At 35.1% G+C, this 25,084-nt stretch overlaps 1 protein-coding gene across 2 annotated transcripts in view; it reads right to left on the bottom strand.

Annotated features, from left to right (window-relative positions):
• Positions 1-25,084, bottom strand: part of ABHD13 (abhydrolase domain containing 13) — a 27,525-nt gene continuing 2,441 nt past the window's right edge. The window contains exons 2-3 of one of the 2 annotated variants that reach the window (XM_069094137.1): positions 9,644-9,734; positions 1-5,180 (exon numbers count right to left, since the gene is read on the bottom strand). In XM_069094137.1, coding sequence (XP_068950238.1) covers positions 4,132-5,180; positions 9,644-9,647 — 1,053 coding nt within the window. In that variant the 5' untranslated portion in view covers positions 9,648-9,734 and the 3' untranslated portion in view covers positions 1-4,131. The remainder of the gene's footprint in view (positions 5,181-9,643; positions 9,735-25,084) is intronic. The other variant, XM_069094138.1, reaches the window with a different exon arrangement.

Genomic DNA, 25,084 nt, shown 5'->3' on the forward strand with positions numbered 1-25,084 from the left:
TTTTTTAGACATTACTCAAACTTTTAATGTATCAATTTATTGCATATGTCAGTACAGAAAAATAGAAAGTGTTTTTTAAAATAAATTTATTGTAAAAAATCAAAATGTAAATGTTTAAGACTGCTATGGTTAGCACATAAATATACTGCAATGTTTAAATTTAATTTATAAAATGCATTACACACTATTTCAAATAAGAATGGCAAGGAAATGAAAAAATATATGACTTACATTATGAATTCTGAATACCATTTTTTTTTACATCCTGAATTTACTTTAGAGAATTTAATTTTCAGTAGACACTGTACTGATGGGAATTCTGCTAGCATTATAAATCATTTTCAATACCACATACCACTCTTCCTTATTAAATGTGTATTTATATATGGCACTTTTGTAAAGTGTCTCTTGTACATAGTCCTATTTTAAGTATACATAGTTCTAAAAATATGAAATATAAATGGAGGTATATTTGTGTCACTTGGCCAAGATGGATTGATTCATGGATGACAGTTTGCATTAATTTCATCATATGACTGAATGTATGACACTTTTGATTAGCCAAGAGATGCTGATGTGCATATATTATATATAAACAAACAGAAGTGCATTTCACTGACTACCCTTTTAACTGGGAGATTTATAAATAGATGTTTGTGCTATGTCATTTTGTAACTTTACCTGAGTGATATGAAGGAAGATAGCTCAATTTAACTGGATAATCTGAAAGCATTATTTGCATTTTTTTTTCAAAATTTCATAAATGATGCCAAAAATAACGAGGGAGTCGTAGAATCCTTATTAGTAGTCTCCATTCATGACCTAGAAAAAAAAGTGATTTCTGAGAGACATGCTTGTGATCTTAAGCCAAATTCACTTCCAACTGTAATGGAATGCAATTAAAAACAGTACTACAAAATATAACTTTGTTCAACATATTTCACAAGATAAAAATTTACATAAAATTGGTTATGGCCTTAATTCTTGTAAACCACAAAATACATCTATTCCCTCTACTGTTACTGACCAAATGTACTGATAAGTAAATATTAAATAGAACAATAGTCGAATGAACTGAATGTATGCCAAGTCTAGCAACAGAACACAGCAACAGAACTAGTGAATAGCAGAGATGCATAAAACTAAAGCTGGAAAATATATAAATATATAATTATCAAGTGACCAAAATATCCACTGTAAAACAAGGTTAAACTTTTCTAGGCATTAAAATCCAAGTTCCATCCCCAATTTTTAAAAAAAGAAACAGTAAATACAACATAATTTCAAAACTACTTGTTGCCCAGGTTGTGACAGCATTAACTAGTGCCTCAAGGATCTTTATGTATTTCAAAAGTGCTTTAACTGCATGAATTTCTATTGTCGGTAAAGATTCTCATCAAACTCATTTTATTGCGACCCTCCAACGTGATAAAGCCTATTTAGATTTGCCTTTCTAGATATGTATTTCCCATGTCCTATCCTGTAACATAATTTCCACTGTTGGTAGTGTTTTGTCCGAGTACAATAGCAAATTTGGTTTTTTATAATTTTTTAATGTAATGTCCTTATCCTGACATGATCCATAACAATAGGATTGTTATATTTTAAGATAATGTCCCCCCGAATAATAGTTGCTTACTAAATTTAAATTTCATGGGAAGATTCTTATGGCAACTATTACATGATAAATTAAATCAGAAAATATATTTGTGTTCCTATTATTTCTGACATATGGTCTGAAAGAGAATAATTGAATGTATTAATTTTGTCATGACCAGACGATTACTTTTGGCCACACAACTTGAAATATGTTCAAAATAGGTTGCCATGAGTTTCATAGACCTTTGATGTACTATTAAAGACTTGTTTCCCACCCCCTCAACCATCTGACAAGAGGATGCCTTCCCAAATAACTAGTAAAAATACAGCAAACTCCATACACAAATTGCTCAGTATATCACAGAAGTCAGAGGCGCTTTTCCTCCAAAAGACAGAGGACCCTTAAATGTAGGATAATATACTAGCACCCTTAAAAATTTGCCTCTTAGCAATTTTTATCATTTAACAAACAATTGGGAAGGAGAGAGTAGAAACATTTATCATAAATGACTAAGTTTTGTGTTTTTTTTTTCCAACACAAATTCCTACACGGTGTTTACAATTAATTAGGTGTTGGTGTGTAAATGTGGACATCATCACTTGTCTACAATTATATAGAATCAATTTCTGTAATAAAGTTAGAGCTTGATGAAAATGCATGTATTCTTTTAAATGATATTAAAAATATAAAACTTATTGGAACACATGGATAAGATACAATGTAAATTGTTATGGTGGAAAATTTATTCACATAGATTAATTTCTAAAATCAGGGCGCTTTTCTTAATTGAGCATTTTTTAAAATTATTCAGTCATGTTAAAAAAAAAAAGTACTCCAAATAACTCTCACTCTAACTTTATATCTTTAATACTGAAGTGGATAGTATTATAAAAATGTGATCTGTGAAAAATATTCTGGTCCAAACTTCATAGACAAGTTTTAAATAAGGCCAAAATTATTACTGACTTACTGAATCTTTATGCTATGGCTGCTTTTATTAAGTCAAGGAATGTAAATTGAAAAGGTATGAACTTAATGAGAACCATGTTGAAAAAAAACTACTGAAAACTGGTATATGTGTACAAACCTCATTTACATATAACTGTCAAACATTACTGAAAACAACTTACCGTTTCTATGGCTCATCTGCTACATTTTTGGTAAGGTAGCATTATGGAATACTCCAAGAATCAAAGGGAAAATATCTCTGCAAACATATCTAAATACTACTTCCACTTAAGCTTACTAAATAGTGTAGTCTAGAAACCTTAAAAAAAATACTTATTGTGAGAAAATATGCTTTATGGCAAAGTCAGGAAATTCTCTGCCCTCCACTTCTACAGAAATAAAATATTTCCTATAAAATCTACCATTTGATGTAGACACTGTTCTCTTAAATACCCAGATGAAGCAGAAAACCAAAGAACATGATGTTTTCTTTCTTTTTTTTTCTTTTTTTCTTTTTTTTGGTAAATCCACTGAGCTGACATCCTGGCTTTGGTTTGGGGTTGACATGGATACTGGGACTTAAATTTCAAATAAGAATTAAAGTTTAACTTTTCCATATAACATATACAATCACATAATGAGAAGAACTTTCAAAGACAGTTCTTTAAAAAATTTCAATCTTTGTTATGGCTACTATTAGTATGTCTAGCTACAGACTGTTAATATTTACAAAAGCTGAAATTCTCTTTGCCACCAAAATGACTATAAATGTTTAAAAATTTAGATAAACACAACCAACCAAAGCTGCAGTAAAATCCTAAATATCTATTTTTACATGCCAAGGATTTTGGTTGTACCCAACAGAAATACTGTGATTACATTTGGATAAAGGCTTCTACTTATTACTAAAGGGAGAAAAAAAGACCTCAGCACTCACAGAAGCTAAGTCAATGGCACCCTGCACATAGGCCTTATGGTTTATCCTTTTGACAACATGTAATAAATGTTTACATAAAAATAGATATAACCCAGATTATAGTATACACTAGTATACTACTGGTGCTATTTACACTAAAAATGTTGAATTGCATAATTTGGAGAATAAAATACTATCATGCATTTTGTATTAGTTCTTGAAGTGAAATATGCAGTTACAGAACATAGTTTGCTAACCATGATTGTCCCAATATTTCCTTAAGTGAAGAATACGGAAAAATGTCTTGATATTTCAAATTTTCTTCCCATCTCCCTCCCTTACCCCCCAAAGTATAAGAATAGCATAGATTACAGAGTATTACCACTGCTGTTACCAGGAACCTTTGAATAGTCTCCATTATACTGGCATAATAAAATATGGATACATATCCATATTGAAAGGTTTGATGAAAACGTATGAAACTATTCCAATAATGACAGTTTTTCAAATGTAAAAACTATCTGGATCATCACAGAGAAGTATTAAAGACCTTTCAAAGTTTAATTTTACTCTTTAGGCAAGTACAGACATAATACACATTTAAAAATGAACATTCTTTATCACTTTGCACAAATAAAGATACAGTGCATTAATCAGAAAAAGAATATTATATAATTGTTACATTAGATGAAGTTTTTGCCATTTCTTCAGGGGAGTGACTTTTTATAACTTCTTTGATGAACTGTTCAAGTGCAGTGAAATAACCCTGGCACTGCCATGTGTCATTATGAGTTCCATCAGGAAAAATTGCTAATCTCTTAGTCCGAGATGGAGAAAGTTCATAAAGCTGCTTCATCATTACTGGTGGAATTAACTGGTCTGAGAGCCCAGAGATGAAAAGAGAAGGCATTCTGCACTGAGAGATTTTTCTGTAGGACAGGAATTTATTTTTGTAGCACCACAAAGGAAGATATCGCATTGGAAAGAAAGAAAATAAAGTAGTGGCCATATGTGGTATGCTTAGAAATGTGTTCTCTACCATGATGGCTGAAATCCTATGGGAATTTTCAGAAGCTAAGTGAATAGCCACTGCTCCCCCCAAGGAACGGCCAAAAAGAAAAATTTTTGTTTTATCAAGGTCAGGTCTGGTCATCACATAGTCCAGTACAGCTTCAGAATCTAAGTAAAGTCCTTCTTCACTTGCTTCACCTTCACTTTTTCCATAACCTCTATAATCAACAAGTAAGAGGTTAACTTTCAGGTTAACCAGCATAAGTAAAGCATTTGGTAACCTGTGACCAATATTGCCTGCATTTCCATGAAAATAAATGATAGTTGGGGAATATGGTGAATCATCTCCAGTGTATCTCAGCAAAATAAGGTTGACAAGCACTCCATCTTTGGTTCTGATGAAAATGTTTTCATGTGGAATGCCAGTGGGCATGGGGACATAAAGGCGGGATGATGATGGCTGTTCAGGAAAATAAAGCAATACATCCTGGAATTTATATAGAATACCTGCTATGGATACAAATATTAACACAAGTAAGGTGATGCCTCCATACAGATGGAAAGTCACTATTAAAGGTAAAAGAGAAATACGGCAGAGAGCCCAAGACCATGAAGCCAAGGCTAATAGCCATCTTTCAACAAAGGTCCACAACATCCATGACTTTTCCATTGTAGTTCTCCTTGAACTATTATTCCATATGTATCCTAAAAAAAGAAAAAAAAGATATACATATAACCAAAAATTCAACAAAGTATCTCATTTACTAAATGAATTAAAAAAAAAAAAACACCTGATCGTCCTCTTTATAATATGAGACAAGAGTCTTAGATTTTAGATTAATGTATGTGAATGGGTATTAACTCAAAAAAGATCCACAGGAAAAGGAATTTTGTGGAGATATTACCACTAAGAACTTCTTAAAAATTGAATTTCAGTCATCAAAATATCAGATTAAGACACTTACATATATAGTTACCAAAAACATACTCAGGGCAGTTTTCTTAAAGTCCATCTCAGGGATCACTTAAAAGAATTAGTGTACATTAAAGCAAAATAAACAAATACTAAAATCAAGAGAACTCTATTAAAAAAGTGAGATCTTGTTATAATAAATTGGCTCTAAAATAATCTACTTTTTGCAGCTTTCAATTAATCCCTTTATTTGATCAATTCTCAATACTCTGCAACCTGACTACACTCTAGCACACAAAATACATTATCTATAACCCCCTTATTCTCACATTTGTGAAATGTACCAATTTATGAAGTCAGGTTTACTTTCACAGTGGAAGCCAAGGGTAAAAGCAGTACTACTTTCCTCTTAAAAACATATATGAACTGACACTAAGTCCAACGTTCTGTTCTCTATACAACAGTGAACCTCTTTCTTGATGAATGACTATTTTAGTCTCAAATACTAATATCATGTTAAAAATATAAGAATTTTAAGATGTAAAGAGTAATAGTATATATGAAAATAGCATAGAAGTTATAAATATGAGGGTTCAAATTTTTCTATAGTATAATTTAGATGTTTTTCACAAATTTATAGTATTCTCATTCTCAAATTGTTACTTTTGTAAAATTTCTTCTCCAAAATTTTGAGTTTTACATTAAAAAATGCATTTTTTTTTACCAACATCCCAGGAACCAACACTGCCACCAAGCTGTAGTATACTTTATTGCAATGAGCAAATTTGTTAAACCAGAATGTATACTGTATTTAACAGAAGAAATGGATTTTAAAAATATTAAATCAAGTTCAGGAAAAATGCATACTTGTGACAAAGCTGGCTTACACTTAAACAAGAATGCTAAATAACATTATACTAAAAAAGTTTCACTCCAGAAATTTTAAATAAATAAACCCTTTAGTAATTATTACTAATACCAACAATTAGAAAGGGCTATGTGATATTGTCCTTTTTAAAATTATTAAAATTTCACTGGAATGCATACCTGGTTTGTTTTAAGGTGATCTATTTTTAAAAAGCACAAGCAAATATCTGTATTGGTATATTCAACTTATAAAGAAACAAATAGGGGCGGCTAGGTGGCACAGTGAGTAAAGCATCGGCCCCTGAGTCAGGAGGACCTGAGTTCAGATCCGGCCTCAGACACTTAACACAAAAAAAGTAGCCGTGTAACCTTGGGCAAGTTACTAAACCCCAATTGCCCTGCAAAAGGCAAAACAAAAAACAAAAACAAAAACACCAAAAAACAAAAACCAATAAATGATTCCTTTATTCTAAAATTACTCTGGCTAAAGGACAAATCTGAAAAGAACTGAGATATAATATAACAAATATTTTGACTTACCTTACAATTTTAAAATAGATAGGACAAAAAAGAATAGTTTAGGTTTACAGCATATAATATTTTTACAAGGTAAGTAAAGGAAATGAAAACAACTGTGAAAGACTACTGAATGTCAAGTAACTGCTAATTTGAAAACCTAACATCAAAATCTTACTGTATTAGTTATGTTCTGTAGGGAAGGTGGTTCCTTGAACAGAGTAAAGCCAATTTAGAACATGTGTAACAGTGGAAAGTATATAAAATGTCTGGATGAATCCTACTGGAAATAATCAGAAGGTAATGAATGATAAGAGAATTGAGCTGATCCCTTCCTGGATGTTTCTAACAGTGATGGGAAATAAGACCACATATTTCTGTAAAAGTCAAAGGCTAAATAAATACATAACTATTAAGCCTGGTCTGTCAGTACTTCAATCTGCCTCCACCCCTACTACATTCCTCTGAAGCAAGGAAGAAAACTGATACTTGGGAAAAGAAATGTAAGCATTCATATTGATATAGTACTTTATATCCCACAGTGCCTTGTTTTAACATAAAGTGTATCATGATCTTTACAACCTTTTGAAGAAATAAGTATGATCATTTTATAGAAGAAAAAACTATCACAAATGATGTTACTTGCTAAAGATCACAAAGTAAGGAAATGACTCAACTTAGGTCTCCTAAATCTCAGTTTTAGGTTTTTCCCACTAATACGAGGATGTTGCCTCATTGTGAGAAATAAGAATTATTATTACTTTTAAAAACTGGATCTTCTCCATCTAATCCAGGCTGGAAAAGCAGGGGCTACTCACAGGGCTGATCCCATTACTGGCTGGCACAAGAGGCTACTTTGACTTCTCAGTTACCTACTTAGTGGGATAAATTCTAAAATGAGGAGGAAGGGGCAGCTAGGTGGCAAAGTCAATAGAGCACAGGCCCTGAAATCAGGAGGACCTGAGTTCAAATCAAGCCGGAGACACTTAACACTTACTAGCCATGTGACTTTGGGCAAGTTGCTTAACCCCAACTGCCCTCCAAAAAAAGCAAAAAATAAAATAAAATGAAATGAGGAGGAAGCAATCTGGTTTCCTCTCCTCTCCTTTCCTTCCTTGGCTCTCACCATATTAATATCAAACAGTGCAGACACTTAGTCTGCACTGCGCACTACAAGTTACTCCTGAGCTCAAGAGACCTGCCAACCTCATGCTCCTTATACTAACTGGGATTACAGGCACCAACACCTAGTAAAACAAGAGGTTATTAACAATCCCTACTATAGGCAAAACACTGTGCTAGGTGCTCTGTGACATAAAGAAGTATAAACACAGTCAGTAGCTAAAATATCAGGTAACACATAACTCACAAATCCATCAACTTCCCTGTGATCTTTCTTCATAGACCATAATTACTATGGTCTACTTTCTCCCTTTTGATCTTACATTAATCCTCGAGGCCATTCAATAAAATCTCAAAGTGAAATCATCAATTCTCTGAAACCTACTCCACTTCCTGATTTCCCTTTGTCAAAGGCTCATATTCTCCTCATTGCCTAATACTCATAATCACAAAATCATCTGTGACTTCCTTTCCTTTTATGAACAAGTACACTACCTCTGAACTCTTTTTTGAAGATGTTCCCTCATCTCAATTTACACTGCTGTCACCAACACTCAGGACTTCATTATCACTCATCCAGACTCTTTCATCAAAAGCATCCTGACCAGACTCCTAGTATCCTATGCAACCTATCTACTGCCAGATTGACTTTCCTTAACACAGTTCTGATTATACTACACAACTGCTAAAAAACATTCAATGGCTTCTTCATGTTTCTCCTCTTTAAAAAATAGTCTAAATTTTCAACATTCAAGACTCTTTTTAACCTATCTTGCCTCCTATTGCAAATGTAAAGCATTTTTGCTCTAGTCAAACTGAATCAGTTATTGTACCCAGAACATAATGTCCACCTTTGATTCAGAACTAAACTTCCCGGTTTTTACTGTCACCTAACCTTCTCCCTATTCTTAAAGTTTCTATTTAAATGCCACTTTCTCCAGAAAACTCTACCAGTCTGAAAGATCTTTCTTTAACTGATTTTAAAACACTTCATTTGTACTTCTCTTATGCACTTATATCCTAATTTGTATTTTACTAATTTTTATATGTTATCACTTCCGCTAATGGGTAGTGTAAGGGGAATAATAATGATAGTAACAGGCAGCATTTCATAAATTAAAAGCTAAAGTCTAAAGCAAAAGTTGGAGTTTGGTAATTAACCTGCATTCATAATCAGGATTTCATTCACCTTCTAAAAAACATTTAATATAGGTCAATGAATTTGACTGTATTTTTTATATAATGAATTTTAGCTGTATTTGCTAGGGTCTCCTAGTCAACCAGTTAGCCTTATTTTGTTACCTATATGTGTGAATGATAGCCTCTAGAAAGTCTTTCTAAAGTGGTTCTTAAGCTTGTTTGTTTTAAGATAGTCACCTCTTTAGGGAAGGTATTCTATTCAAAGAATTATCTGGGCTTCTTTTGTACTTGAATTCTAGATTAAGAGAGATTAAAGTGACTCCCTCTGTAATGGTCATTCAAAATACTTAGGGTAATATACCAGATTACCTCTGAAAATAAGGTAAGCAGTTCCTGAAATTTGATGCTCAATTCAATTAAGGTAATAAACAATTACTTATTCATCCCCAGTTAGTAAAAATCACCTAATGATTAAAAGCATGCCAATATATACAAAACATTCAAATAGTCCTTTCCTCATAAAAACTCTGTCAATGTAGACTCTCTATGTAGTATTATTTCAATTTTACAGATAAGAAAATGGAAGTTTAGAAAAGGTGAAGCAACTTACCCATGGTCACACAACTAGCAGAAGAGTCATAACTTGGACTTAGGTTGTTCTAAATGTCCAGTGCTCATTCTATTATTACCACACTGCCTCTCTGGGGAAAAGTGAACATTTATTTAGCCAAGAAAGCTGAAGGTTATCTTGTAAGATTTAAGATACTTAACAGAACTTTCTAAATAAGTCCCAGAAGCACAACTTCCTGAATAATGCCCAAAGTTTTGGGAGAGAGCCATACATGGCGAAGATAGGATCAGTATAATCCCAATGTATTGATTCAGGTCTTTTTCTTTTAAATCTTCAACTATTTATTAGAAATGCAGACATTAAAAAAAAATCTCCATTGTTCTGAACCCAAATTGAAATTTTTTTTCAGCCTTATGTAATAGTAAAAAAAAAATCTAATTAGCAATCATACAATTTTTAAACTCATGTTCCGTAATGACTGGGCAAATATAAATTTGGTCTAAATGTGCAGGCTGAGAGGCAATAATGTATAGCTGGTTTTCCTCCTGTATACTAAGAGATGTAAAACCTTTTTTACATCAAATGTATAGGCTTTATAAGCCTATATACATTTATAAATTAGGGCTTCACTAGTTTTAGCTAAGATACATTTGGAATACTAATGATCATTTAAATACAACAATGTGAATTGGACACTTTTTTAAAATAAAACATTAGTGGAACAATCCTGAAGAAACTACAGAGATACAATAGCATCAGTTCAAGTTGTCAGTCAATTAAACTTCCTTCAGCAGTTTAATCACTGAACATTTTTAGTTGTCTCTAGTCTACCCTACTGAATCAGGGGAAGTGATTTTAAACTACTTAAAATAAGCTAAGTTTTCTCACTATGTCAGTTCTGTGTTATGAAGCAGTAAAGAGACTCAGTAAACTTTTTGTTTTTTTCAAACTGCAATGGCTGTTGATTGCCTATTGATTGCCTCAATTACTTCTTTCGAAGTGTGGAAAAATGTTCTCAAATAAGGTTATTGCCTCAGCTGATTTAAAACTGACCCATACAATAGTAACCACCAACCTTCAGTGATGCCTTTTAAGAAGACTGAAAATTCCATTACAAATTTGTTGTAAGGATTCACTTTCTCCAAGAGAAAGGATTAGGGGTGTGGGGAGAATATGGCAACTGGTTATTTCCAAACTTTTGTGTTTTTTTTTCACCTACGAATATTGATGAGATTTATGTTAATCATGAGACAATACATAAAACTAAAAGAAAATGACAAGCATAAATTAGAATTTATATCTAACTCCTGCTACACCTCCCCCCAAAATGGGATTTGATCAGCTAAATATTCTGATCACTCCAATAATTAGTAGCTTCATTTTCAAATCCAGAGGGAGAGGGGGAGAGTGCTCATGTATGTATTCAAAACATGTGGAAAAGCATCTCTTTAGAGAAACAGGGATTCAAGCTATTTTTTCTCATTATATAAAATGGTCTTTCTTCTTCCCAAAAAGAAATTTCTTCTCTCTCTACTGACTAAATGGTTTTGCCAATATGAAAAATGAATTCCAAAATAAAGTGGCCAAAGTTTAAATCAACTCAATAAGCATTTATTAACCACCTAATTTTTTAGCAGAACAAGGTGGGGGAACCAGCTAGCCTCTGTCCTTGGTAAGTCCATCCATTTCTGTTCCTTTTCTGTTCTGTTGCAGAAACATATTACTATGTAATTTGTGGAAAGTTATTTTATCTCTTTCCCAGTTTCCTGATTTATAAAGAGAAAGGCAATAATGGTTGTTGTTGTGAGATCAAAATGATATTATGATTGTAAGGTGCTTAACACACTGACTGGCATATGCTAAGCACTACATCATTATTATTTCTCTAACTGAATGTAATTTTTCCATACCTGATAACTTTAAAGCGGTTTTAAAATGCCAAAGGTAATAAGATCAGTGATTTTTGTATGTGATAATTTTAAAATTCAACTGATGTCATCTAAAATTTGTGTTAATATTTTAATTCTAAAATATGTTGTATTTCTAATTTTATACTCTAAAATCTAAGAGATCATTGTAAAACAGAAAGACTGTTAGACAAAATCTTCCCTTTTAATTTGGATGCTATTACACATGAATTGGGCTTTTAAAAAGAGGCGATTAAAAAAATTGGATGGGGGCAGAGCCAAGATGGCGGAGTAGAAGCACAAACTTGAGGGGGCTCCAGCTCCAAAGAATTCCAATAGCTGTAAAAAAAAAAAATGACTCTTAAATTTTAAAACTACAGAACCCACAAAGTGACACAGAGAAACAAATCTCTCGCTGAGGCATCCAGTAAGTCAATAGGAAAGGTCTATCGCAGCATGCTGGGAGGCAAGCACAGTCCCGCAGTAGCCACTCTATCCCAGCCCCAAGGAGCCCTGAGCAGCAGCAGCCAGAGCAGACTTCAGGAGAGTGAATAACCAGCAGTTGTGGCAGCTTCCAGACTTCTCAAATACCAAGTAAAAAGTAAAATGTCAGTGTGGAACTTTGTTGGAACAGGGGTGGACAGAAAAGCACTGTCCAGGTCCAGCTGTTGCCCTCAGGGAGAGAAGGCACAGTGGCTGCACTGCATGGCTGCCTCCAGAGTTCCTGGCCTGCAGATTGTAAGGGGACCAAGCAACCATTCAGAGGCTAATCACTCTTGCTTTAACCTGATTGGATCTGAATGATGGTCTTGGGTGGTGGTCCTGGGGTGTATAACCAGTGAGCCAAAGCTTGTGGGGGTTACAGAGATGGTGCCCTCCTAATAGCTCCAGCAGATGCGAAAACCCCATCGATTTGAGACAAAGCTCTCTCCATTCTGGAAACAGAGTTCTACTGTGGCAAAGAGCTCAAGGGTCAAGTAATTGGCTGCCAATATGAGCAAGCACAGGAAGCACAAACATATGATAGAATCCTTTTTGGGGGACAAAAAGGATCAAGGCATGGAGTGGGAGGAAGACAGTGAAGTCAGAACTCCTGCATCAAAAGCCTCCAAGAAAAATATGAACTGGTTATAGGACATGGAGGGGCTCAAGAAGGATTTTGAAAATCAAGTAAGAGAAGTGGAGGAAAAATTGAGAAGAGAAATGAGAATGATGAAAGAAAATCAGGAAAAGAGTCAACAGTCTGCTAAAGGGGACCCAAAAATACAGTGAAGAAAATAACACCTTAAAAAATAGACTAATTCAAACGGCAAAAGAGGCCCAAAAAGCCAATGAGGAGAAGAATGCCTTAAAAAGCCGAATAAGCCAGATGAAAAAGGAATTTAAAAAATTCTCTGAAGAGAATAATTCCTCCAAATTTAGATGGGAGCAAATGGAAACTAACGACTTTATGAGAAATCAAGATACTATAAAACAGATCCAAAGAAATGAAAAAATAGAAGGCAATGTGAAATATTTCACTGGAAAAACCACTGACCTAGAAAATAGATCCAGGAGAGATAATTTAAAAATTACTGGACTACCTGAAAGCCATGATCAAATAAAGAACCCAGGGCAGCTAGGTGGTGCAATAAGTAGAACACCAGCCCTAGAGTCAGGAGGACCTGGGTTTGGATCTGGCCTCAAATACTTGACACATATATACAAAAACTAGCCATATGACCTTGGGCAAGTCACTTAACCCCAACTGCCCTACCCCTCCCCCCCAAAAAGAATGTAGACACCATCTTGCAAGAAATTATCAAGCAAAATTGCCCTGATATTCTAGAACCAGAGGGTAAAATAGAAATGGAAAGAATTCGCTGATCACCTCTTGAAAAAATTCCCAAAAAGAAAACTCCTAGGAATATTATCGCCAAATTCTGGAGTTCCCAGGTCAAGGAGAAAATACTGCAAGCAGTCAGGAAGAAACAATTTGAGTATTATGGAAACACAATCAGGATAACTCAAGATCTGGCAGCTTCTACATTAAGGGATCAAAGGGCTTGGAATATGGTAGTCTGGAGGTCAAAGGAGTTACGACTATAACCAAGAATCACCTATCCACCAAAACTGAGTATATTGCTACAGGGAAAAATATGGTCATTCAATGAAATAGAGGATTTTCAAGCATTCTTGATAAAAAAAATCAGAGATGAACAGAAAATCTGACTTTCAAATACAAGAAGCAAGAGAAGCATGACAAGGTAAACAGGAAAAAGAAATCATAAGGAACTTATTAAAGTTGAACTATCGAGGTGGCTAGGTGGTACAGTGAGTAAGAGTGCCAGCCTGGCGTCGGGAGGACCTGGGATGGGTTCTGGCCTTGGATACTTAATACCCACACAAAATAACTGGCTGTGTAACCTTGGTCAAGTTACTTAACCCCAATTGCTTTAAAAAAAAATTGAACTATCTACATTCCTACATCGTAAAATGAGAACTGTAAGTCATAAGATTTTTCTCAGTATGAGGATAGTTGAAGGGAATATATGTGTATATGTGTATGTATAGGAGGGTGTATGTGTATAGAAATATACATGAGTATAGGCATATGTATGTTCATGTATATATAGACAGAGGACACAGGATGAGTTGAATATGAAGGGATGATAACTAAAAAATAAAATGAAGGGGTAAGAGAGGAATATATTGGGAGAAGAAGAAAGGGAGTGATAGATTAAGGTAAATTATCTCATATGAAAGAGGCAAGAGAAAACTGTTACAATGGAGGGGAAAAGCAAGGTGAAAGGAAATGGGACAACCTTACTCTCATTGGATTTGGAGGGAATAGCATACACACTCAATAGATATCTTACCCTGCAGGAAAATAGGGGGGTAGGGGATAAGAAGGGGGATGATAGAAGGGAGGACAGATTGGGGGAAAGGGTAGTTAGAAGCAAACATTTTTGAAAAGGGATAGGGTCAAAGGAGAACATAGAATAAGTGAGGGGCGGGATGGGATAGAGGGAAATATAGTTAGTCTTTCACAATATAACAATTATGGAAATGATTTGGGTAACTACACATGTACAACCTATATCGAATTGCTTATCTTCCCAGTGGGGGTGGGTGAGGAGGGAAGAAGGCAAAATATCTAGAACTCAAAGTTTTCAAAACAAATGTTTAAAAAAAAATTTTTTTTTACATGCAACTGTAATGTAATTTTACAATGCAACTGGGAAATAAGATATACAGGCACTGGGGTATAGAAATCCATGTTGCCCTACCAGAAAGTTAAGGGGCTGATGTGGGAACATATAAGAGAAAACAGATTAGGGGAAGGGGTATTCAGTAGGTGTGCTATTTTGGGGTAGGGGAAAGATGGGGAGAAAAAGTGTAACTCAAAATTTTATGGAAATGAATGTTGAAAACTAAAAATAATTTAAATTAAAAAAAAAGGAAAATTCCATAAAAAAATTTTTAAATGGATATCTGCAAACTATTAAATATTTAATGAAGCATATTTAGTTATAAAATAGAAAACACTACTACTACTACTACTACTATGGTATTACTATTTATTATAATAGCAGATTTTCACTTGAAAAAAATCTTGACTATTATGAAAATGTATAAAGTGGTTTGAAGACATAGCTTCAACATAGTAAGGATGAGTCAACTATTAGGTATTTTCTGTATGTTTGAAGCCCCAGAACATCAGCAGTTTTATTTTATAAGTAAAGGATTAATGGCATATGTAATTGTTAGGGAAACAGTAGGAAAGATATTCAAACTGTAAGTTGAATTTAGTTAAGTTTTGCTATTTAAGGTAAAAATTCCTAGGAATGTAAATTTATTGTTTTTTCAAGTTTTGATTACTGAGATAGTTATCTGCATTGTCATAAAGTCAACAGCTGAAAAAGCAAAGTGTGGCAGTCTAAGGTCTGCTAAGGTGCCTGGGAAAGGTAGTGGAGATGACTTAGGACAGAGTTTAGATAGGATTCTCCTGACTCTATTTCCCCATCGTGCTATTTCCTTTCTGAAAAAGGAAAATTCCCCACTTGGTTAACCCTGAGCCAACTTGCCTTTAACATTCTGTGACTACATGATTGGCTGTTAGATATGACTCAACAGAGTCAAACAGAGCTAAGGGCATTTTTTTCTAACAAAGCTAAGGTAGTTTTTTTTTTCTCTCTGTTGTAATACAAATATGTTTTTCTTTTTCCTTTTATACCAAATTTCTATAATAAAAAAGTTTTGTAAATACAACACTAAATCTATTAAATAATAGATACTGGAACATCTCTGAGTTATTATAATAGAACAATTTTAACCTATATTTATGATTAAATTATAATACAGAAATGATATCCTCTAAAGGAGGAAATGATTAGACAAAGCAGTGAGACAAAGATGTGAAAAAAATTTTTTATTAATCGTAATTGTAAATTTTGAGAAAACCAACAAGTTTAGGCTGTTTTCTCTAAGAACTATATATAGATGCATATGGCTGGCTTCCAAAGTTTATCAATCTGGAAAATTCAGACTTTGAGTTTTAGTTTTAAGTTTAGCAATGTTTTGGTAATAAGTTCTCAAAATTGGATTAATGACATTGAGGTTTAACTGGATTTTACATGAAAAAAAATGCATTGATAATGGTATAGAAAGTTACATTCTTTTCCTATTTTTAAAGTATCTAATAATCTTAAAGGCAGAAGAGTTCATTTTCAGTTAGACCCTCATAAATTTTCAAAAAATTCTTCAATCAGGTACAGGATTTAGTTAAAGATAGAAAGAGCAAATTATATATAAAGCAAAATTCTCTCAAATTCAAATTTAAAGAACCAAATGTAAGTGACTGCAGTAAATTATAAGTCAGAATTATCTAGGAACCTATAGATTTGGAACCAGAGAAGTCCCTTTAGAGTTGTCCTGAGAATAAATATTGTCCAAGAAAAGATATCTAGGGACCAGATAACTACATGAAACACCTGGGACTATTTTTTCTGTACAGTCTGTCTCCCTAAGCAACTGTTCCTGCCTGCTCTGTTTTGGCTCTGTCCCTACAGGCTAAGAAAGTGCTCTGTTGGTTTGTGCCTGTTTGATAGAACTTGATATTAATGTTTTAAGTTTTCTCTGTTACCTTGGTGACATGTAAATCTCCCTTCTCAGAACTACTCCACTGTGAACCCTCTAAGTAAGTTGATCTATACCTGACTTAATGTAATTATGAGAACTGTGAGAAAAACTTTATGGCACTGTTTAAACGTGGATCACCCACTCCTGAATGGATAAATCCAGAAGTGGCCACCATCCAGATGAGAAAGCTGTCCCAGGATTCTGGACATAGGCTAAGTACTAGCTCTGGGAAACAGTGAATCTGTTACAATGTAAATTAAAAAACAAAAACAAAAATCCTTTGCAAAGGCTTGGAGACAGGAACTTAAAGAAATAACCTGTCTAAAACTACCCAATTAGGCCTTCTGATGCCACCTACTGGTCTAAGTGCTATCCACCCCTGTAATGGCAATATATTCCGGTACAAAGGAAAAGTTTAAAACATTTTATACCTATGTAAAACTTAACTTTAAAAATTTACACCAAGGCGCGGCCAGGTGAGGCAGTGAGTAAGAGTACTGGCCCCGGAGTCTAGAGACCTGGCATCAGTTCCAGCCTCAGATACTTAACACCCACACAAAACAATTGGCCGTGTAACCTTGAGCAACTTAACCCCAATTGCTTAAAAAAAAATTTACATCAAGCTAGTTAAAATGTCTTACTTACTTTTTATCTATAATAGCAGAACCAGCTATTAACAAAGTATATCTTTACAACTAATAAGTAATGTGGTCTACTACTATACATTATTGAACTATAAATGAAATTAGTTACTGAAGACGAAAAAAATGAAATTAGTTACTGAAGACGAAAAAAATTAACAGGAAATATGACTGAAAGGACTGATATTTTTTGTTACTAATATTTACTGGTATCAAATACCTAAAAAAAAAAAAGTTGATATTTTTAGGAATGGCTGTTAAAAGTCTAATGCACTACTTAAAAAACTATCAATCCATATGAAAAATAAATATCTGAAATAATGAACAATCACAACACAACACTTAGGAAACTCAGGTGAAGGTGACTGATCAATGAGGCAGACCTCTTAATAAACAGAATGAATGTACACCACATTAACAGGTAGAAATTTATTTTTTATTCCACATTTCAATGACATTTCTTTTAGTTTATATTACACTTAGCAACTACCTATAATGTCATATTTCCCCTTGGAAAATAAATTCAAGATTACATTTATAACCTTAAATACCTTAAGCATCATTATCTAAGACTTCAGCGAGGGTGGTAAGAGAGCATTACTATTCAATCACAGTTCCAGATGCTTTTATCTCCTATCACACTTCACTTAAAATTAAGAAAGAGATTCAACATGCTCCAAACATCCATACATTTTTCAGTCAAGGATTGAAAATTTGAGAAACCATGCCATCTGGGCATTTGAAAGGGAGACACAGATGTGTGTCATCAAAAAGTTGGAGAGAAAATGCATTATCTATTTTTTCTATTAATTTCACATGAGACAATCAAGAAAAAAAATATGTATTAAATAATAATGTGGGATGAATGAGAAGTCACTGGCTATCAATAAGTTAAATGGCAACTTACTATCCAAGGAAATTTTTCCTGAAATGTTCTTCTGATCAGAAATCTGGGAATGCTCTTAGTTTATATCAAGTTAACAATGACCAGACCCTGAACATGGTACATGTTATCATGTAAAAGCCACCTATAATCTTATCTGAAAAATCACATTTTAATAAAACTTAATAGAATGTAAGTTCCTTTAAGTCAGGTACTATTTTTAATTTTTGCCCTTTTTTGTTCCTTACCCCAAGCCCACCACTAGAATGGAGTCTTTAAGATGTGTGCTTAATACCTATTTGCTGAATAATAAACACATTTTTATGGCCAAAACTGAGAAACAATGATGAGGAAGAATGAAAAACTACAATGTTGTAGTTAAGGTACTTTCTTAAGTGTCCTACACATTACTTAACTAATCCATGACTTACTAAACTTACTAAATGAGTAAAGGGTTTGCTTTAAATCAGTTGTATAGAATGCAGAAAAAAGTTTCCCAAAGATACAGTATTATTAAACACAGGTTCCTAGACAAAGTTACAAAAGTCTATTTAACCAGTAATGTAGATGAAATACTTTTAAGTTTCTAATGAAAAGAGTATTATTAAGATAGTAACAATTAGAAAGAATAAAATAGTGTTTCTAAATGGATATTAGAATAAATTGGTGCTTGAGAAAAGGATCTGTGTACTAGATCTATGATTTCAATGATCTAGCCGGTTCAGTGGATAGAGTGAGCTAGCCCTAGAGGCATGAGGACCTGAGTTCCAATGTAGCCTCAGAGACTTACTAGCTGTGTGACCCTGGGTTAAAGTTTCTTTAACTGTATTTGCCTTAATTCACTGGAGAAGGAAATGGCAATACCTTTGCCAAGAAAATCCCATTGGACTGTATGGTCCAGGGGGTCACAGTGCTAACAGTACCCAATCTGTTATTGTGGAAAGTTGTTGATGACATTTTTTAGGCACCTAGGTGGCTGAGTAGGTGGAGTGCTGGATCTAGAATCAGGAAGACCTTAGTTCAAATCTGGCCTGAGACACTTATTAGCTGTGTGACTCTGAGCAAGTTACTTAACCCTGTTTGGCTCAGTTTCCTTATCTGGAAAATAAGCTGGAAAAAGAAATGGCAAACCACTCAGTATCTTTGCCAAGAAAATCCCATGAACAGTAAGTATGGTCTACAGGGTCACAAAAAGTTGGACACAACTGAACAACTGAAAAACGGGAAATCCGGGACAAGATAACTCCTTCACCAACATAGGTCGGTCCATTTACTGCAACTCAGTCTTAGAGAGATTCCTAGCGAGGTTAAATTACATGACTAAGGTCACATAGCCAGTATGGGTCAGAAGTGATGCTTGAACCTTGGTTTTGTGGCTCTGAGGTTCACTCTCTATGCACTACAGCAAAGGTGTCAAACACACAGCCCTGTGCACGTAGATCTCAAAAAAACCCCCAAAAACCCAACAATGAAGCATAGCTAATATCACATTTTAAAACTAATATGTAGCCCAAAAGAATCTTATGTATAGATTAATAGCCACCATTTCTATTTGAGCTTATTAATACCATTGCATAGTACCATGTTGCTTCTCTTGAGAAAAAGAGTATTTAGTTACAGGATCAAGATATTAGACACAGAGAATTTCTGAATATTGAAGGAATTTAGGAAGGAAAAAAAAAAAGGTTTTCCTGAGGAAACTAGGCAAGACTGGGGATAAAAGATATGGTCACTATGAAATCAAAATCTCCTCAGCACTGTATTTAACTGTGTTGTTCTTTTAAGTGGAGCTGGGGAAGAGAATCTAGTAAGGGAAAGGAATAGATCTTTCAGAACTCATCATGTTTGCTTCAAAAGACACCTCTCCAGATTCCTTATTATTGTTGATGGCACCACTCTCCTTTCCAGTCACCCAAGCACACAAAGCTCAGCCTCAGCTCATATATCAAATCAGTTGCTAAATCTTGTTTCCACTTTCAGAGCACTGCTCCCACAGCTGTACCTGTTCTCCACCCTCAGGCTCTACCACTAAGAATGGAAAAATGAATTGTACTAACTGCTCTTCATACCGCAAGTCTCTCATCATTTTAATCCAACTTTCACACACCTGTCAAGGAACTTTCTTAGAGCAAAGGTCTGATCATGTCTTTTTTCGCTCAGCCACTGTCTGGAAGCTTATAAACCTCCTCTGCCTTGTACTGAAATACCTTCACAAACTGGCCTCAACCTACTTTTTCAGCCTTATTAATGACTCCCCTTCAAAAACCATAGTCCAGTCAGTAAGGCCTTATTATTCCCTATCATACATAACACTCCACTTACCATTGCCTTTCATGCACTGAATTATCCCCCCATTCCTGGAACATATAACCCCCTCATCTCCTCCTCTCAGAATCCCTAGTTTCCTTTGAGATTTAGCTCAGCCTTCACCTTCTGGATCACAGAAGTGATCTGGTGCTGGAAGGGACCTCAGAGGTCATCTAATCCTGTGAGACCTAGGGAGGTTAAGAGATTTGCCAAAAGTCTTGACAGGTACAGCCAGACAGAGTGGTAGAGTAAGGACTGAAACTCAGGTCCATCCTTCAAGCACTATCTTCATATTCAGTGCTCTTTCCTCTGTACAAATTTGCTTCCTGAAGGATTTCACACAAACCTTTTCCCATTAACAAACTTACTTCATATATATCAATATATGCACATGTCTTCTCACCCCTTAATTTCTCCACAGAATATAAGCTCCTTCAGGACAGCATGGCACAATAAGAGAGAGTGGACTTTAGAGTCAGTTAATACCTGGGTTCAAACTTTGCCCCTGACACCTATTAGCTGTGTGACCCTGAACAAATAACTTAACTTTGGTGGCCCTCAGTTTTCTCATATGTAAAATGAAAGCTGCTTCTAAGGTTCTCTCTGCTTTTTCACTGTGTTCCCATACATGGTGTAGTATCTGACACATGGTAGGTTTTTAATAATTGTTTACTGATTGACTGATCACCACTGAAGAGTCAAAGGGGAAAGAAAGACTAACTAGGGGCAGCTCAGATGTAGCTCAAATAGCCTGGGGCCACCTTAGAGAGGTGGTGTGTTACAGTGGAAAGTACATTGGATTGGGGGTCAGAGGATCTCTGTTCAAATCCCAGCTGCGTCACCTTGTGAAAATCACTTCACCTCACTGGCCCTCAGTTTTGTCATAGATAATATGACAGGACTGGTCTATACATTCATTCTAACTCTATATCTATGATCCAAAGATACCCTTGGCAGGTCCAGACAAGAAGTGAGGGGAAAAACACTGTGTTCAAACAAATGAATTTGCTGGTGTTGGTGGGTGGGTGTTATGTGTGAGATAAATTGTTTTGCTGTTGTTCAATCATTTTCAGTCATGTCAGATCTTTTGTGACTTCATTTGGAGTATTTTTGGCAAAGATACCAGAGTGGTTTTCCATGTCTTTCTCCACTTCATTTTACAGATGAAGAACTGAAGCAAACAGGGTTAAGTAATTGCTTACATTCAAACAGCTAGTAAGCATCTGAGGCAAGATTTGGGGCCTTGCACTTTAGCCACTGTGCCCCTTAGCTGCCCCTCATAAACTCTTAAGTGTTCTGCTAAAGGGTGAATTAGTATAAACATGCATATATATTATGTATATGTATACACATATACACAATGTATATGTAAATGTGTATACACACACACATATATCACCTCTTTCCTTATTGTAATAAAATCTTTGAGTCAAAAAGCAAATAAACACAGAGGCAGCTGGTGGCACAACTGACAGAGTGCTGGGACTGAAATCTGGAATACTTGAGTTCAATTCCAGCTTCTTAATAGGTGTGTGGCCCTGAGCAAGTCACTTAACCTCTATTTGTCTGTTTCCTCAACTGTAAAATGGGGACAATATCAGTACCTGCCTCACAGAGTTGTGAGGATCAAAAGAGATAGAGCTGTATTGTAAAGTGTACAGTGCCTGTGATGTAATAAGTACTATGTAAGTGTTAGCTATTATTATTATTATTAATATTACGGTATCTAGCACAGTGCCTGGCATATAGTAGATACTATATGTTTACTGTCTTCCCATTACCAAATATCTATATATTCACATATACACACATACACATTTGTATACATGCTTATATGCAAAGTTATTTATATAGGAATATATGTATATGTAACTATCACAACTATTATTTATTATACATAGTTATAGCATAATTGAATCAATTCAGAAACCCTTAGAAATGACTGGCCTAAATATAAGGTACATTCTCTCAAGAAAATTAAAGGTGTAGAACCTAACAACATATGAATCACTAGTTATCTACATCACATCACTAGTTATCTACACAAAGATTATACTTAGTTAATTTAGTTTATATCATTTTAATGATCTTAGCTGTATGCTTGAACAAAATTAGCCCTAAATCCAAAGATGATGTCATGGAAAAAATAACTACAATCTGTCTGAAAAAAAAAAAAGCCTAATTAGAAGAAGAATTTCAGTTAAAATGTTCCTTGAGGGCAAAGCATTTTTCATTTTTCTTTTAACTCCTGCATCCCATCTCCCACTCCAGCCCCCAAAGCCTAGCATACTTTTCCTGCATTCTGGAAGGTCATGATCTAACATTCCTCAGCTATCATAATTGCATAAGGAAGATATAAAGTGAGTGCCAAGAGATTCAAGGGAGAATGGGTCACTATTAACCCATGGGGGGGTGAAGGTGGGGAGAGACAGTGAAATATTCATGGAGGAGGTGGCATATAAGCTAGAACTTAATCTTTAGTAGTTCCTTCTAGCCTCCAGGAAAAAATACAAACTATTCAAGCTTCGAACTTTTAAAAGTCCTCCACAATCTAGATCCCAACAAACGCCCTGATTTATTTAACATTATTCCTACACACAAACTCTATACACTCTATGTCTCAGCTAAAATAGCCTACTAGGTGGAATAACTCCACCTTCTACCTGTGTCTAGTCTCATCATGTCTGTAATATAATGCCTTGTCATTATCACTCCACAGAATTCCCTAACTTATCTACAACAAAATTTTAGTCTTTCATGATCTTCCCCAACTGCTGGTGCTCTCTCACTGCTGAAATTTTTTATGTACTTATCTCTGTGTATATATATATATATCCTTACAGAAGAACATATTCTCTTTAAGGGCAAGAACTTTTTCACATTTTGTGTCTGTACCCCTGGTACCTAGCACAGAGCCAAGATGAATACTGTGTATATATATGCGAAGCTCTCAATCTCTTCTTAAACTCTTCGCAGTCTGACTTCCAACATCATCATTTAACGAAATTGCTGTTATGTAGTTACCAATGTGTTAAATCTAATGGACTTTTCTCAGACTGCCTCGTCAACCTCAGCAACCCCTGACACTTATCAATCATCCTTTTCTCCTTGGTATTCTATTCTCTTTAGGTTTTCACTACACTCTGGTTTACACTACATTCCCCTGCTCTCTCCTGGTTCTCCCCTTACCTGTATGATGGTTCCATCGCTTTCTCCCTTGCTGGACCTTCATCCACATCACACCCACTAATAGTGCGGGTGCCCAGTGCTTTGTCTTGAGCTATTTCTCTTCTTCCTCTATAGTTTTTCACTTGGTGACCTCATAAGCTCCCATGGTTTCAATTATTATCTCAGATGACTCTCATATCTACTTGTCCAGTCCTAACTTCTCTCCTGACCTCCAGCTTTGCATCTTCAGCTCCCTTTTAGAGCTGAAGCTACTTTCCTCCCCAAGCCTTCTTTTCTTCCTACCTTCCTTATTACTGTCTTTCCTACCTTCCTTAGTACTGTCAAGTGTTCCACCGTCCTCGATTCATACAGGTTCACAACCTAGGTGTCATCCTTGACTTCTCAAGCTCATTTATTCCCCATTTCCAATAAGTTAATTCCTATCCTTTCTACCTTCCTAACATTTCTCTGATACAAAGGCTACCACAGTGCAGGTCCTTATCATCTCAGGCCTTAACTGGTTCAGTAACTTGCTGACTGATCTCCCTGCCAAAAGTCTTTCCCACTACAATCCACCCTCCACTAAGCTGTCAAATTAATCTTCCTACAGCATAAATCTGACCATGTTACTTCCCTATTCAAATAATCTCCAGTGATTATCACCTCTTGGATCAAATATAAAGTCCTCTCACTGGGCACTCAAAGGTTTTATATTTCATAACCTTTCAAATCTTCTTACACTTTATACCCCTCCTTACTCTTCAATCCAGTGACACCTGTCTCCATGCTGTTCCTTGCACACCACACTCCATCTCCCAACTCTGGCATTTCCCCTGGCTGTTTTCCATGACCGGAACTCCCTCCCTTCTTATCTCTGCCTCCTAGCTTCCTCTGGGTTCTTTCAAATCTCAGTTAAAATCCCAACTTCTGCAAGAAGCCTTTCCAATGTATCATGCATATATTGTTTGTACACAGTTGTTTCCGCATTGTCTCTCCTATTAGAATGTGTATTCCTTAAGAGCAAAGACTTATTTTTTGCCTTTCTTTGTTTCCTTAATGCTTAGCATAATGCCTGAAACATAGTAGGAGCCTGCTAGTACTATGCTAAATGCTAGGTTTCTGAAGACTAAGTAGTGCCACTGATAGAAATGTAAGGAAATCAGAAGAAAAGGGAGACAGTTTCTGCCAATGTGAATCTCAGGTCCTCTTATTCCATCCACATGGAATCCAACCACTTATACACTTACTTAGCTGTGTGACTATAATGGGAATGTAAATTTGAAGATCTTCCCTGCCCCTAGGCTAAAGTGCACCAGAAGCCTGGGGTGGGAGGCTTGTTTTTCAGCAGACACTTCTTGATTGGCCAGTGAGTCAATAAGGTTGTTACATTCTCTGAGCCAGGAGAAGGCTATATAAGCCCTGATGTGTAGCTTTGTTTTGGGGCTCACTTTGA

This window comes from Petaurus breviceps, unplaced genomic scaffold (assembly GCF_028583685.1).
Source record: "Petaurus breviceps papuanus isolate PSGF00001 unplaced genomic scaffold, PetGlider_PUasm1.0 214, whole genome shotgun sequence".
NCBI lineage: Eukaryota > Metazoa > Chordata > Mammalia > Diprotodontia > Petauridae > Petaurus > Petaurus breviceps.